The sequence below is a fragment of the Platalea leucorodia genome, assembly GCF_965183815.1.
Source record: "Platalea leucorodia genome assembly, chromosome: 9".
Classification (NCBI taxonomy): Eukaryota; Metazoa; Chordata; class Aves; order Pelecaniformes; family Threskiornithidae; genus Platalea; species Platalea leucorodia.
Window position 1 is genome coordinate 22903620 of NC_138831.1, and position 15297 is coordinate 22918916.

Sequence of the window (15297 nt, forward strand, 5' to 3'; positions counted from 1 at the left end):
ATAATTCTGAGAAGTTATCTTCTCCAAAACATGTTGAGTCCATATGCGCCAAGAACGGATGAGTTTGAATCCGCTTCTATTTTATTCTCATCTTCAATTCCAGGATGAGTTCCCCTTGCTGCAAGATTTTGCGTGGGGAAATTAAAAGTCCTATCTACAGAAATATGTGCCAAAAACACCCAACAGATTTGTTCCTTGTTTTTAAAGAGCCTGTCTTCCAGTTGATTACTATTCTCATGTTTATTACAGACACCTTTTTTTGCTCATAGGAAGATCTCACAAGGTAAACCATACCTGCAATAATCAATCAAGCCTGGCATAAATCTCAGATTAACTTTGTTATAGCCACTTTTCTAAAGGTCCCAGGCACACAGAGATCTTTTATTGAAGCTGCCTCTTTCTCTTACATTGTAAGACTTCACTGTGGTATGCTCATATGTATACATCAGGAGTTTCATGTATAAATCTCTAGTTTATTTCCCAGGTCAGCTAGTCTGTATAAAAAATGATAGTCCAAGACTGCAAGCCTACCAGATGCATCTCCCATTTCCCCGAAGCTACAACTGTTGTGCAGAAATATAACTCCTAGGGTCTGATTTCTTTTCAGGTATGACATGTCTAGTTGAGATAATAAGGGGATGTGGGCTCATAGAAGAGTGTCCCTCTGCCCTGTATTGGTATTATTTCTCATGACCTATGTTAATGTGCTGATGGCTGTTTCGTAAACCGCATTATGAAACTGGAACTGTTCAAAGACTATGAATCTAAGCTAGGTTATAGTTCTGTGGAGACTGGGAAACAACATTCCAACTATTTTGATGGGATGTCATCAGTGTTTCCTTTATATTCCATGTAAAGAGAGAATACAAAGACCAAAAAGGGATAAAATCTTTTCCAGCCTTGGGGAAATAAACTGCAGCACTGTGTTATGAGGTGTCCAACAGAGTAAAGGTATTACTAATACTAATAAAGTGAGTGGCATGCAGAATGAGGAGTTGCAGAATTTGACTGACACAATGCAGTTAGATTCAAGGTATAGCATGTACAGCAAACTTCCCAAGTTTATTCCAATTTGTTTTATTTGTGAAATTCGTGGAAGGTCTATTCAGCCCATGCTCTACAGCAAGTTCCTCTATCCAAACATCGTGTCTAAATTCACATAATTAGCAGCAATAAAAATTTTCCCCTAATGCTGCCTAAACAATTGTCTTTATGTGACCTTACCCAGGCTTGTCTGACTGGTGGCTTTTCCTCTGAGGCTCACTCCCAATTTTGCTGGCAGTTTCTGCAATATGGGTGTTACTACAGTATTGTGTGCCCCAAAATGGAAGGCAGCTCTGGCAAATTTGTTTTCCCTGATAGGTAAATGACATAAAGTATCTAAGAGGTAATGCTTGTTTAGTAGAAAACATACTTTGTTCTGTATTCTAGATCTGCAAAAATCAATATAGAGTCATTAAAAAATTTAGGTTGGAAGGGACTTCTGGATGCCATCTAGTCCAACCTCCACCTCAAAGCAGAGCTAAGATCAAAGTCAGATCATGTTGCTCAGAGGCTTGCGCAGACAAGTCCCTGAGGATGGAGATTACAAAGTGTCTCTGGGAACCTATTCCAGTGCTTAACCAGCCACATTAGGCAAATTATTCTCTATATATTCATTTGGAATTTTCCTTGTTTTGACATGTGCCCTTTTCCTTCCTGCTTTTTGCTGTGCACCTCTGAGAAGAATTTGCCTCCATCTTCTCCACTTCAGGTTATGTAAGACTTCCATTAAACCCCCTTTAGCTTCATTTTTCTCCACACAAAGCAAACCCAGCTCTCCCAGCGTCTCATGTCAAATGCTCCAGCCCCCAGACCATTTCAGTGACCCTCTGCTGGCCTCCTGTCAGTTTGCGATCTCTCTCTCGTACCGGGGAAGTTGGAGGGGGACACAAACCTGGACACCTAACTCCAGATGCAGTCACAGGACTGCTGAGTAGAGGGAAATAGTCACACCTGACCTGCTGGCTATGTTTTCCCAACTCAGCCCCAACACGGTTATTTCTCACGGCTGCACGGACACCTTGCTCACTCACATTGACTCCCTGAATACTTTACTAGAACATCAGGACCATATTCAAGCCAGAGCATCCTTGTGCAGATTCATGCAGCAGTCATAACCACGGTGGAGGAAAAGGCAGGTTTTAGTCCACATCGCTTCATTTTTCACTGGTGCCAGGAGCAGTAAAATGAGCCTACCTCATGCTTGCTTGTCTATTCGCACAATTGTTACACACACAGTTACAGCCTGTGGAGACGGGGGCGGGCACCGCCACACACCGCGCCCGGCCACCACACGGAGAGGTAAGGCGCTGAGGTAAGGCCGGCGGGCCGTTCCGTCACAGGAGGCGAACTCTCCGCTTACGCGGGCGCCCGCGCAAGGCGCCACATCCCGCCCTGCCCCGGCTCCGGCCAGGGGCTCGCCTGCCTGACGGACGGTGCCGGCTGACAGGACCAGACAGCCCCGCCTCGGGCAGAGCCAACGGACCCGCAGCGCCTGCGTAACGTCACGTGGCCGAGGCAGCATGACGTCACTCCGCCGTGCCACCAGACAACGCAGGAAGTAAAGAGCGGTGTAGCCGGTGAGCGGTCCGTGCGCGTGCCGGTTGCGCTCGGGGGCCGCTGAGGGCGGCTGGCCGTCCCTCAGGCTCCTGCTGCCTGCGGGTTCCCCTTCCGCCCCCGCGCCCCTCGAGGTCGGAGTGTCCCCGGGCCTCGGGTCGCTGGGGCCGGCCCGCCGCGGGCACCCGGGCGGGAGAGCCTCGGGGCGGGCTGACGGACGAACGGGAGCTGGGGCTCCAGTCCCGAAAGGCGGGCGGGGGCCGCCTCATGTGTGGCCGGTCCTCTGCCGGCGTGAGGAGAGAGAGGCGGGGGTGGCGGGCCCCGCTGCGGGGCTGTGCGCCGAGAGCGTGCGGAGCAGGTTGGCCCCAGGTGCCAAAGGCCGCCTTTTTGTGTCAATAATGTTATTAGAAATGGGGAAGACTTGGGAAGAAAATGGGCTTGGTAATGGACAGCAGATGAGCTTAACGTCCGTCAGCCAGGAACTAGCTTTTCTGAAAGTGCCACTTAGGTAGTGGTAAGAAACAGTAAAGGAAACTTTCCTACCTGGATATAAAGGAGGTCTTCAAAACACTCAACTGTGGACCACAGAACAAAAAGTTTTGTAAAAAAGCTGTAGATTTTAGGGGGTTATGTGAGTTTGGTTTAAAACCTGTAAATTTATGATAGTTTTAAAAGCTGTTAAACTGCTAATTGTACTTTTACAAGAGATTCATTATGTCTGTTGGGGGAAGACAAATATTATTAAAAGTCTTCACGTGTTTTTCACTTAATATATTCCTCCATTAGATCAGTTTTAAATGCCTGCATATTTAAGAAAAAGTGCTAGCACTCAGACCAGCAAAAGTGCATCTTTAATTCAGGTTAACCTTGCTGATTACACTTGTTAAATTTCCTACCAGTCACAGAACTTAGGAGTGTCTTAAGTATACTGATAAATATTTTCACCTCAAGAACATTTATTCAACTGGGCTCTTTCGAAACTCAGAGTTTGTTCTACATTTAAAGTTTTGAATGTCTTTATTTTTTCTTTCTTTGTTTATTATATTCTCCTAGTGACTGTTACTACTGTTAGAGGCTGTATGTGAATTTCTGTATGCAACTTCTACAAAATGTTTACATTTCATCTTTTATTTCAGTATTCTAAAATTTGTTGCACAAATTTACCTTGGCTTACTCATCTTACGTTAAGAAAGCATGTAAGTGAATATTTACATCAAAGTACATTAAAGAATATTTTCAAAAGTGTCAATACATCAGAAGTGATTGTATATGCTTCTCTGTTTGCATGTGCATAGTATAGCGAGGCCCCCTGTTTTTATTTCTTCAAGTTTATAATAATAATGCTTTAGGTACAATAATAATTAAAATAAGTAGGGTGTTAGAATTCATTCCCTGTGGATGCTTTTAGGCTGGTATTTTCAGTGGTTGTTACTCAGGTAATGCTAGGTGCTGTCATCTGGCTTCTTGATCATTTAAAGTGTTTGACAATATGCTTTAGTGTTTGGCATGTCATGTACTTATTTTAACAACAACAACAAAAAAGCAAAATGAAAACTTTACCTGTTCCAAAAGTTGAAAAAGAACATCGGCTGTTTTTTAACGGTTAATCCTCCAGGGTATAGAAGTTTTTATTGCTTACCACATAGTTTTTACACTGGTGAAATGTTTAACTTAGAGAAAATTCAAAATCAGTAAACTTCTAGTTTTAATAGAGCTTGTCTGGTAAGGAAAGTAACAACTTGGTGTTGGGTTTTGTTAATAATAATAACAAAAAGTGTTAAGTAATACCTTCCTAAACTTTTGAAAGAAGTGGAGAGGGGATTTAATGTATTAATATTTGACTAGGCAGCTGTTGAACCACTGAATAAAAGTTTTACTATGGAAGTCTTGGCATCAAGTACCATGTAATCTGACTGTTATTGCTAAGACCTATATGACAAACAATTGTTTGCCTCTTTTCTGTGACATTGAGTTGCAAAACAAAAGATTTTGTAAGGCTTTAGACATATGTAGTAGTAAAAGCTAAATGTTTACTAATTCATGTGACTACTTCTACAACTTCAACACAGAAAAAGAGGTTTATAAAAATGGTCAGAAAATTCTGTGCAGTTACTTCTGCTGTTTATAGTTCTAGTACTTGCAAAGTTTCAAGAAATTGACTGATTTTTTTCTATGGTAATGAAAAGGACTTCAAAGGTTTTTCAAGTAAGCTATCAAAATTCACATTACCACAAATTCCAGTTGCTGTTAAAAATTAAGAAAATGGAAAAAAAACCCCAAACCTGGGGGGTACAGAGGGAACAAAATGGCATATTTGCAATATGCCAGTTAAAGCAAGACATCATGACAGAACTGAAACATACAGCTTTCACCATGAAAAATACAGAAAACCTCAGACCTGTACCCAGAAAACCACATTCCACAACTTACCAGCAAGTAAGGAATGCATTTACACTAGAAGGAGATAAATTGTATAAACTGAACGTAGAAGGAAAGAAGTAATAGCTGGATTACACTGAAGACTGTATAAAGAAGTATCGTCTAAGGAAAAGCATAACCATGTCTTTCTCAAATTAACTTTGACACATTTGAGAAATTTTTCCAGAGGTGAACTGGCTATTTGGCAGTTATTAAGAAATTAAACCCACCTCTTGTTCCCTTCCCCCGGTTTTAAAAAGCATGAAAAAAAAGCATGTAAGCTCTGTTTCTGTTGGACAAGTGACTTCACAAGACAAAAACTTGGAACGGTTCAATTCAGTCCAAGCTACAGTACAGCAAAACTGTAGTGCATCTGTTTAGATTGGTGTGAGATAACAGGTATGCTGGGAACCTGTTTTTGATTTTTCTGTATGTAAAATCCTACCATTGATCTATGTGTAAAGGTAATGGGTGTTGTGAAGGATCAGTAACAAAAGGCAATCACATGGGATTATGTCGTGCAAACTAAAACATTTAGTCTTTAAAAATTAGTTAATTGAAGGAATCATTTCAAGATTGGTTGAGTTCAAATGGTTGATTTGATAAGCATTGCAAACAAAAGCTAAATTGGTAGCTGTTGGTCTCCCTTTTGGACTTAGAACAGCAGTTACTAGCTTGGTAGGTGGATGTGTTGTGATAAATAGCATATGCTTGAATCTTTGTGAGGAGTTTTAAAACTGATACTTAAAAATCTTATTTTTAATATGTAGCAAATCCTTGTTTTGCAACATTGATGGTTATCTTAGCTAGATAGTGAAAGACAGAATGGAATGCGTAATAGGAGATACACCCCCAGATGTATATCTGAATACTCTGTGCCATGGACTATGTCTCTGAAACTTGCATCTTAATATGTGTAGGTGTAGACATGAAGAGGAATACTGACAGTAAGTAAAGGAGATTCTTGAGGGCAACATTTTTATTTTATGAGTTTTCAAGAAAACAAGCAGATTGAGCTGAATCACCTCACAGTGAAGTGAATGCTGCTGCTAACGTGAGCAAGGGGACTGTTATGCCTAGTTAGAGACTTTTGCTAGCCCAGTTTAGATGTTTTACTCCTCATTCTGGGATAGTGTCTAAAATCCTGACATTTGAAAGTGTTGTGAACTGGAGACTATGTGCTTACAGGAATACCATTCAGCCAATGTGGAGTAGTGATTTGGGTTAAAAAAAAAAATAAAATAAATGCTCCCCATACGCAAAGACCTTTAGGAGATAAGAACTGTAAGGAAATAATTTAGACTTGTACATCATGTTGACTTTCTAATGGCTAGTGCAACTATTAAGGAAGTTCTAGGTTTTATTTCCAGCTTTGCCCTTCACTGCCTGCAAGACTTTTCTTGCTTTTAGTTTCCCTTTGCTAACTTCACTTCTTAATTTGTAAATCAGTGTTGAACTCTCACCACAGGCAGAGAGTGAAGACCTAGCTAAATGAAATGTTAGTTTGACTTTTAAGTGCCATCAGAACTTAAATAGTACTAATAGGCTTTTAGACAGATATCTAGATAACAGAAGGAATGCAGATACAGGGTTTAGCATTTTGTTATTTTTATCTGTGGCAGCACAGTACAAGATGTAACTCAGAAGTACGTAGTGTAGATGTAGTATCCTAAGTAATAGAAAAATTGTGGAATGTCTGTCAGGAAATCAGATCCTTCTAGGCAGCTTGGCCAAACAGAACATGTGCTTGCCTTCCATAATCTTATATACAAGAAACTGGAAGGACTTTGCTTGGACAGAAAGGACCTATGGTTGCTGATTTTAATAATTGGCGTTACTTAGATGTTAGGAGGAGTAAGGCTTTCTACACTTTAACTGAACAAAATGTATTAAAAACAAGCTTTGAGTAGTCATGAGTGATACGGTCACTTGAGAATATACTTATCAGGCATATCTGCTTTTACAGAGTTCTGTTTAACAGCGGTCATTAACTAAAATCATGGCAGCTGCCAGTAATGAGGTGCACCATCCTGTAGATCCTGGAGTCTCAAAGCTGCAGTTTGCTCCCTTCAGTAGTGCTTTGGATGCAGGATTCTGGCATGAACTAACCCAGAAGAAACTCAATGAGTACCGATTGGATGAAACACCAAAAGTTATCAAAGGATACTACTACAATGGTAGGTAGAAACTGAACATCTTGCCTAGTAGTTTGGGTTTCTTCTGTCATTACTCTAAGTATTTGTGTAACATATTTTAGGTATTTTGCTGAAACATTAGAAAACGTGGCTGGGTGAGCTGTGAATTCTGGTGTGTCTGTGGGTAATTTATAACTTATAGTAACAAAAAGAGGCAAATTATTTTATGTATTGCAGTTTAAAAGAAGCATGTTGCTGCTTTTTGTCCAGGTGATCCTTTGGGTTTGCCAGCTCGCTTGACGTTGGAGTTTAGTGCCTTTGATATGTAAGTATGTACTGTGGTTTACCTTAATTCATATGTGAAGACACTTTCCTTGCATAACAGTAATGCTTTGATATATAATATTACTTGGACGTATTCCACATGAAAATAAATACACATTTTCATGAACTTCATAACAGTGGAGAGGCTGCTTTGAGTCACAAACATTAGCTCCCTGTGTCTGACAGAGTGTATTCATTTGAAGGGCCAAGTTTAAAATATTCTGGTAAGTCTCAAATTCACTCACTGTTTGTATAGCAGCTTATATAAAATACCATTTTTTTCCATTTCTTTGGCTCTTCTGTGTAAGGGAGGATATTTCAGTCATCTGACTTCTGGTCAAATTTTTCCTTAGATCTTTATTTACTGAGGATTCATCATTAGAATTAGGATCTCAAAATAGTTTTTACAGTCCTTAGTTGTTACATTGTAATATGTTCCAAAGTATTTAAACTTTATGGCTGGAATTTTATACTTTTGCCTTTACCCCCAAAGTGAAAGGTAAACCAAAGCTGCTCAGTGTACATAGCAAAAATGAGATGAGAGGGGAAATATTTTTTCCACATATTTTTCATGTCCAGCAAATGCCTAAGTTAGTATAACTAACACAGGAACAGATGTTCTTGTAGTTAGTATCTTGTTTATTTGAAATCAGTGGATTATAAAGTTGTAAATCACAGAAGCGACTTTCTCTGCCTTGCTTGGTGAGAATGCTAGGAGCCTAGTGAGGCTTTGTGCATTTTGAGATAATTTCGTAAGACATATTATTCCATTAATTCTTACATAAGAACTTTCAGGTATGATACTGAAAGCATATGCAGCAGAGTGCAATTGGAAGAAAGCTGTGGTATTGGGAACAGGATTTTCAGATTAGGAAAAAATGGATGGTACCAAGGTATTTGATCTCTTAAATGTTATGACAAAAATAAAATTCTGAAAGGTCTATTTATGCAGTGCTTAGTTATTCCTTCTACTGTAGTAATTTTTTGTGCTTCTGTTTCTGTACTTTAGGTAGTCAGTTTAGATGATCATGAAGAGTTCCCTTTTAGCTTTGAAAATTTGTGGAAACTACATCATGTGTATTTATTATGTAACTTAAACATTTGCTGTATTTGAGTGCTAGCAGTGGTCAGAAACATCAGTTTGAGAGAATGAGTTAAAGGAGTCAGTGAAATAAATCAGGGAATATTGTAGTTTTTTACCTAAATTACATTCAAAAAGGGGGAAGAATATACACTGTTGTTTACAAACAGCAGCTTCTCCAGCTGACAATGTTAGAAACTATAAAAGCTACTTAATCTTTTGTCTGGTTTAGGCTTCCTTTGGGATGTCTTTTAAACATAAAAATTTAAATGAGTAACTCTTTACGTGAATGAAATATTGACATCTCAAGTTCAGTCTTAATTTTTTCTTAGTGCAAATCACATATGTCATAGTTTATATTTGAACAGAATTTTAAAATCTTCAATCTGTGATGTAATGGCACCTTGCTAGAGGTAATACAGATGCCTGATGTATTTTTGAAGTCATAATATAGATGTGTATTTGCACAGGTTCTTATACCAATCCATGTTCAGTAAAGCATTATGATCATAAAAACATTTTCGTTAGAACTGTCGTTAACTTTTATTACCGTGCCTCATCATTTAACAATTTCAGGGCAACCTTTCACCATAGGATAGCTACTGCTGCTACTGCTGATCATGTTAAAGGCGTTAGTATCCAATTCCCAGAGCTCGCTTTCTTTTATTCAGGAATGCTTCAATACCAGCACGCTGCTGTCCTGCTTTCGGAACATTGTATAATACCAACACTTTTGAGACTTTCAAGTCCTGCGATAAGAAATCACTTCTGGAAAAAGAAGCAAATGAGGTAAGATAAAAAATCAAATCAACTGTTTCCAAAATAGCCAGTGAAGTGCTTTATAGTCTCTGCCCTCAATATTGGAGATACTGTCCATACTCACCCATATAGTAGCCTCAGGATTTAACTTACTCTGGAAGGAGTAGAACAGAATATTTCAGTTGGGGAGGGGGCCTACAACGACCATCTAGTCTGACTGCCTGACTACTTCAGGGCTGATCAAAGGTTAAAGCATATTATTAAGGGCATTGTCCAAATGCTTCTTAAACCCTCACAGGTTTGATCTTTGCTTTCTACTATTCTTTGCAAGAGAGTAGGAAGTAGCTAATTATACTTGGAGGACTTCATTCAGTGTTCTACTAGGCCACATTTTAAGCTTAACAGTGCTATTGGAGCTGCCAGTGACTTGAGTTCTGTAGACATTTTAAAAATTTGTCTTGATACCCAGAAACCAGCAAGTGCCTGGTTTAAACTTGAGATTATTGCAATATCTGTGCAAAAATCTGTGTGACGAAGTTATGGGGAAGCTCCAGAACAACGAGGAGTCTGAGATAAAGCAAGAAAAAGATAGTTGTCAAAGGAAGGGGCTAGTCTGCTTGCACTGTAACTAACTAAATTAAATGTCACAGCTTGGGGAGAAGTGAAAATCAAACTAAGGCAACCTTTTTCTTTTTGAGACACTTCACTTTGACCAGTCCTTGATTCCTTTAATTAGATTAATTGTCTGCCTGCTGGCCTTGAGTAGCAAAGTTTTCATGCATATCTTCACTCAAAGCTATGAATTTTTTGCGTTCCTGTGGCCTAGTGCTTCCCTGCCAGTGGTAGGTATGATGCAATATCTGTCTTTAGGGAAACTGAGAATGTCAGAATGCTTTATTCGCTCTTGTATTTTTTTGTTTCTTTGTTTATTTTTTTTTAAGACAAAGACCAAACAGGTCTGCCTCATACAAGTATTATAGCTTCTTTTCTCACCAACATGCAGTGTACTGCCTTCTTGCGTATCTCCATTTTTTTGGTCAAATTTCCTAGTAGCTTATTCACATATCTAGTATCTATAGATCCCATGAATGAAAAAGATGAGAGTGCAATAAAAGGCTATATTAATATCACAGCATGTTCCATATTGTGCTAGTGTTACTAGTGCATATACATGAGGGACTGTTGCTGATGAGGTTTGTTTTGTTTTGTTTGATGGTCCATGCCTGATCCATGAACTAATGCTCCTGTTGTTCTCCAGCTTCCATAATTTTTTGTGTTAGAGAGTGCATGTCTTACCTTTAGAATCCTTTTAGCATAGATAATAGCATGGATAAGATCAGTTAGGAAAAGATCACGGTGGATTACTGGGAGTGTTAATTTCAATATTTTTAAGGTATCTGGAAGAATTAAAGATTTCTGCAGCTGTTCTCATGCTACCTTGGTATTTTGTTTCTCTGCCCTTTCTCTTCCTTCTTGTCCCCACAATCAATGACAGATATGGGAATCAATAAAATCTGGAGCTGCTCTTGAAAACCCTATGCTCTTAAACAGGTTCCTGCTGCTGACATTCGCAGTGAGTAACGATAATATGTCTCGTACTTAGAGGATTGTAGTGGAAATGATGAAGTAGTTGCTTTTCAGGAGAAATACTGTATTAGTATTAGCATATTAATGTTATCAGAATCATTCTCAGACATCTTCAAATGTCTGAAAACATTTTAAAAAAACTAATAAGCCATTCTCTTGTACAGATATAAACTACTTTAGGATGTATTCTTTAAAAAAATGCTGGTGCCATCTGATATTCTTTTCTACAAATGTATAAGATTATCTGACAGCCTTATAGATATTAGTAAAAGTAAAGCAACTGTTTCATGTTTAATAAATTGAATGTTTTAATAGATAATGCTCGAGCTAACAAAAACTAAAGTATTTTACACCCATTGTCTGTTTAAATCTTAAATAAAAACATGTACAGAGAAGGGAAGTCTTCTGGTATTTTTTTATTATTTTCTAAAATCATGACACAGTGCCTTGTGAAGTAAAGAGAACTTTGGTTAGTATCATCAACCATCAATTATGATTAGTATTCCAAACCGTAATTTACTTTGATTTATGTGTTTGTTACCCAATTTTACAATTTTTTTTTTCTAGGATTTAAAAAAGTATCATTTCTATTACTGGTTTTGCTACCCTGCTCTCTGCTTCCCTGATGGAATACATATAATTCAGAAACCAGTGTGTCTTGGTGACAGATTCCCATTAAATCAGGTATTCAAAATAACTAAATGTTATGAAGTCTGGAACACTAATCAGTTTTGTGGGCTGTAAAACCTATTTTTGTTAGCACATACTGAATTAATTTGGGAATCTAATTTCTTTTAAAATCTTCACTTTTCTTATTTCCATGTGGGTTTTTTGTTTACCTCTTTTCCTGTCATTATATAAAATCTCTCAGCTTAACATCACTTCAGCTTTATTCATTGAGATGTAGATGTGGCAAACAATTCTTGAAGAGGCAGTTATGTTCATTTTAATTTTTATATACAGCTTATTGAATATATAGCTATGTTTTTGAAACTCATTATATTTTTAAGAAACTTTTTTAAAGGGGCATCCGCTGGGAGGGCTAAGTCATTAGCAATTACAAAATTGTTAGTAAAATGCATGATTGGACAAGAAAAAGAACTGGATAGGGAATTTTTTTTTTTTTTTTAGGAGAAAAGTTAACATTTTTTTGTAGTGTCTTTCATATTACAATCCAAAAGGACAAAAAAAATCAACTTGCCCCTATGTGCCTTTTTGCTTTGACAAAAGTTAATGCACAACCTTGAATGGTGCTTTAATGGCATAATAATCAATGAGAAACATTTGGGTTTTTTCAGTGAAAAATGCTTAGTTGCCTCCTGAAAGGAGGTTGTAGAGAGGTGGGGGTCGGTCTCTTCTCCCAAGTAACAAGCGATAGGACGAGAGGGAATGGCCTCAAGCTGCGCCAGGGGAAGTTTAGGTTGGATATTAGGAAAAACTTCTTCACCGAAAGGGTAGCCAGGCACTGGAACAGGCTGCCCAGGGAAGTAGTTGAGTCTCCATCCCTGGAGGTATTTAAAAGACGGATAGACGTGGTGCTTGAGGACATGGTTTAGTGGTGGACTTGGCAGTGCTAGGTTAACAGTTGGACTCGATGATCTTAAGGGTCTTTTTCAACCTTAACGATTCTATGATTCTATGATTCTTCTTCTCAGAAGACCCTCATTAGTAAAAATACCTGTCATGATCCAAAGACAGAGTTTCAACTGAACACTGAAAATACGTAAAATAAATTGAATGGGACTCTGTTCATAATAGAGGGACAGATTTACTTTCTTAGAAAGCTACTACAATTATCAGAATGAGATTTTTATCTTGTTTTAAAATCTATTGGTAGATCAGTTTGTGGCAATGATGATAATGCCCCTGTTTAAAATTTGCATTGACAAATGCTGTTTTAGCAACTGAATTTTTGATCTCAGTTATTGTGGTCATAATGGGCTTTAAAACTTCTGAATACGCTATATTCGAAGATTATTTGAGTGGGCTAGCCTTCCCAGACGCTAAAACACTTTTTGTGGTTCTGTATAAGATTGTTCAAACTGTTGGTTACAGTTGTCTTTTTGCTTTTAGATTCAAGCACTTCAGAAAGCATATGATGAACTTTGCCACAAAGAGGGGGTTACAGCGTTGCCTTATTTTTTAATCAAGTATCATGACAATTCTGTCATGATATCTCTACTGAAAAAGTGGGATGATTTCTTTCAAGACCAAGGGGGAAAGGTAATGACAATTTTATGTCTTTTTATAACCTACAAATGTTTAATTTACAAATGGTTTGAGAAGTGTCTGTAACACTGAGGTGGACACAATAGTTGGCCAATGAATAGCCTGGGTAAACAGCTGAGGACCAGCAGCTTGGATTAATTTTTCTGTCGAGTTGTGTCTAGTTCTTACGCAAAAGCCCAGTTACATCAGATTAATGGTCAGCTTGAAAACAAAGTTCTTCATGCTCTGCCTCCCTCATTATCAAAACAGAAACAACATAAGTTTGTGAAAGAGCATAACAATTAAAGTTTTCCAACCACTTTACCTACAAGGCTATAGTAATGCAAAACATTTTATTGTTCGTGTACTAAAAATTGTTACTCATATGCTTTACGTATTTGTTGGCTGTGGTAACAGTAATCGGAGTTATGGGAGTTTTCAACTTTCAATGTGTGTTTTGCCGCATATACATGTTATTACATGAGAGCTTTGGATAAAAATTGCTGGGAATCTGTATCTGAAGAATGTTCAAGGTAAATGCTTTGTAATTTTGGAAGATAAGATGGGTTGTGCACCAGAAGAGGCTGGGATATTTCTTATTAAATGCAGAGATCATGCATGTCCCTTCAGAGTAAAGTGAGTACTGTCTGTTGCTTTCAGTTAGGGAAGAATTGCAGTGATACATGAAGCAGATGTCATCACAGCAAGAATTGACTGGCTTGGCTGGCTTGTGTTTATGTACATTGAGTTCCGTTTTGGATCATGTTGCTCAGCTGCTGAACTTTGCTAGGCCTTTCTGAATGCTTTACTGTCTTTATTTTTGGTGAACTTCAAACTTTTTCTTATCTTGCATGCCACTGAAGCGTTAGGAAACAAAACTCTGAGTTATAGTGAAGAGCTAATAAGTGCAAAAAAGACCTTTTTTTTTTTTTAAGGAGGTCTTGTCACACCTTATAAGAGTAATTTAGTTCTGTTTTATAATACTTGATCTTCAATTATTTTTTTGCTTTTCTGAATTTGTTTTTCTGAAATTAAGACCTAGGTCTGCAGTTGTTCTTTGTAAAATAAGAATGTGAAGATTGAGGTTTTAAATGGTAGTATAACTACAATAATGGGTCACAGATAAGAGTATATTTAATTAGATAAGGACATTCTTAACATGAGAGAAATCTGTAATCATCTGGAATATATTTCTTCATTAACATTCGCTTTGGAGGGAAGTGCCAAAATTTTAGACCTGTCAGATAAGATTTATTGCATCAATACTGCCTGTAGAGTTTGTTTATGTTTCAATGAGCCAAATGAACCTGCCACCCTGGAAGTAAAATATGTTTTTGCTGTTGCCGAGTTAATTTTCTGCTTCTGCTAGTTTATGAAATTGAATCAGCTTACTAACAGGTCTTAGGCCCGCTTGAATCAGCAGTTGCAAAGCAGTAGCAGTGTATGGCTGGGAGGAGGGATGAGGAGTGGGCCTCTCTTTCCCCTATCTGCATCCATTAGATTGGCTTATCTGCATTTCAGACTGTTCTAGGGACACCTCACTGATGTGGTAGAGTTGAGACCAGTCACTCTTAAGTCCATCTGTAGGCAAAGAAGCAGGAGGAAATTGCTCTGTAGATGTGAAAGACACAGGTACCAGTAGTGATGGCCGCGTTCAGATTTTCAGTATATCTAAAGGTAGGCAGTGGCATCTTCCTAATCTCTGGATGTGTTTTGGTTCTGCATCGACTGTAAAGTAAGCTCCTACTTTAGATGTCTCAATTACGAGCATGGTATTACGTTGGTTGAACATGAGGCAGGGTGTCCAGTTCCTTTATTTAGATTTCATCTTGAAGGCTGGCTTTCCAAGTTATTTTTATACTGTTTTTCCTTTGACTTGACATCTTGCTGGTTTGTCCCCTTTCAGTTCTTGGTCATCCCAAAATCAATACAGAATTTTGTTTTGAGAGCAAGGCTTCAGTTACTGGGCTTGTCCCATAATGATGTGTTTAAGGAAGGTAATGAAGGTGCACATACTGTAGTGCAAAATGAATGTCCATAAAGAGGGTAAACTGAAGAAGTCTCAAAGCTGTGGCAAACACTTGACTGAAATATAGTGTGACTATGTATTAAATGTTTGGAAATACATAAAATGTGTGTGTAGGCATTCTCTATCCAGAAGTGTTCCATTAGAAATGCCAGATAACT

General features: G+C 38.2%; 1 protein-coding gene across 1 annotated transcript in view; it reads left to right on the top strand.

Moving 5' to 3' along the window:
- Nucleotides 1-2573: 2573 nt before the first annotated feature.
- Nucleotides 2574-15297, top strand: part of ATG7 (autophagy related 7) — a gene marked incomplete at its 3' end in the record, with an annotated part of 123932 nt that continues 111208 nt past the window's right edge. The window contains exons 1-7 of the mRNA XM_082321289.1: nucleotides 2574-2621; nucleotides 6983-7193; nucleotides 7422-7476; nucleotides 9228-9345; nucleotides 10811-10888; nucleotides 11470-11586; nucleotides 12976-13125. Of these exons, the coding sequence (XP_082177415.1) occupies nucleotides 7016-7193; nucleotides 7422-7476; nucleotides 9228-9345; nucleotides 10811-10888; nucleotides 11470-11586; nucleotides 12976-13125 (696 nt within the window). The 5' untranslated portion in view covers nucleotides 2574-2621; nucleotides 6983-7015. The remainder of the gene's footprint in view (nucleotides 2622-6982; nucleotides 7194-7421; nucleotides 7477-9227; nucleotides 9346-10810; nucleotides 10889-11469; nucleotides 11587-12975; nucleotides 13126-15297) is intronic.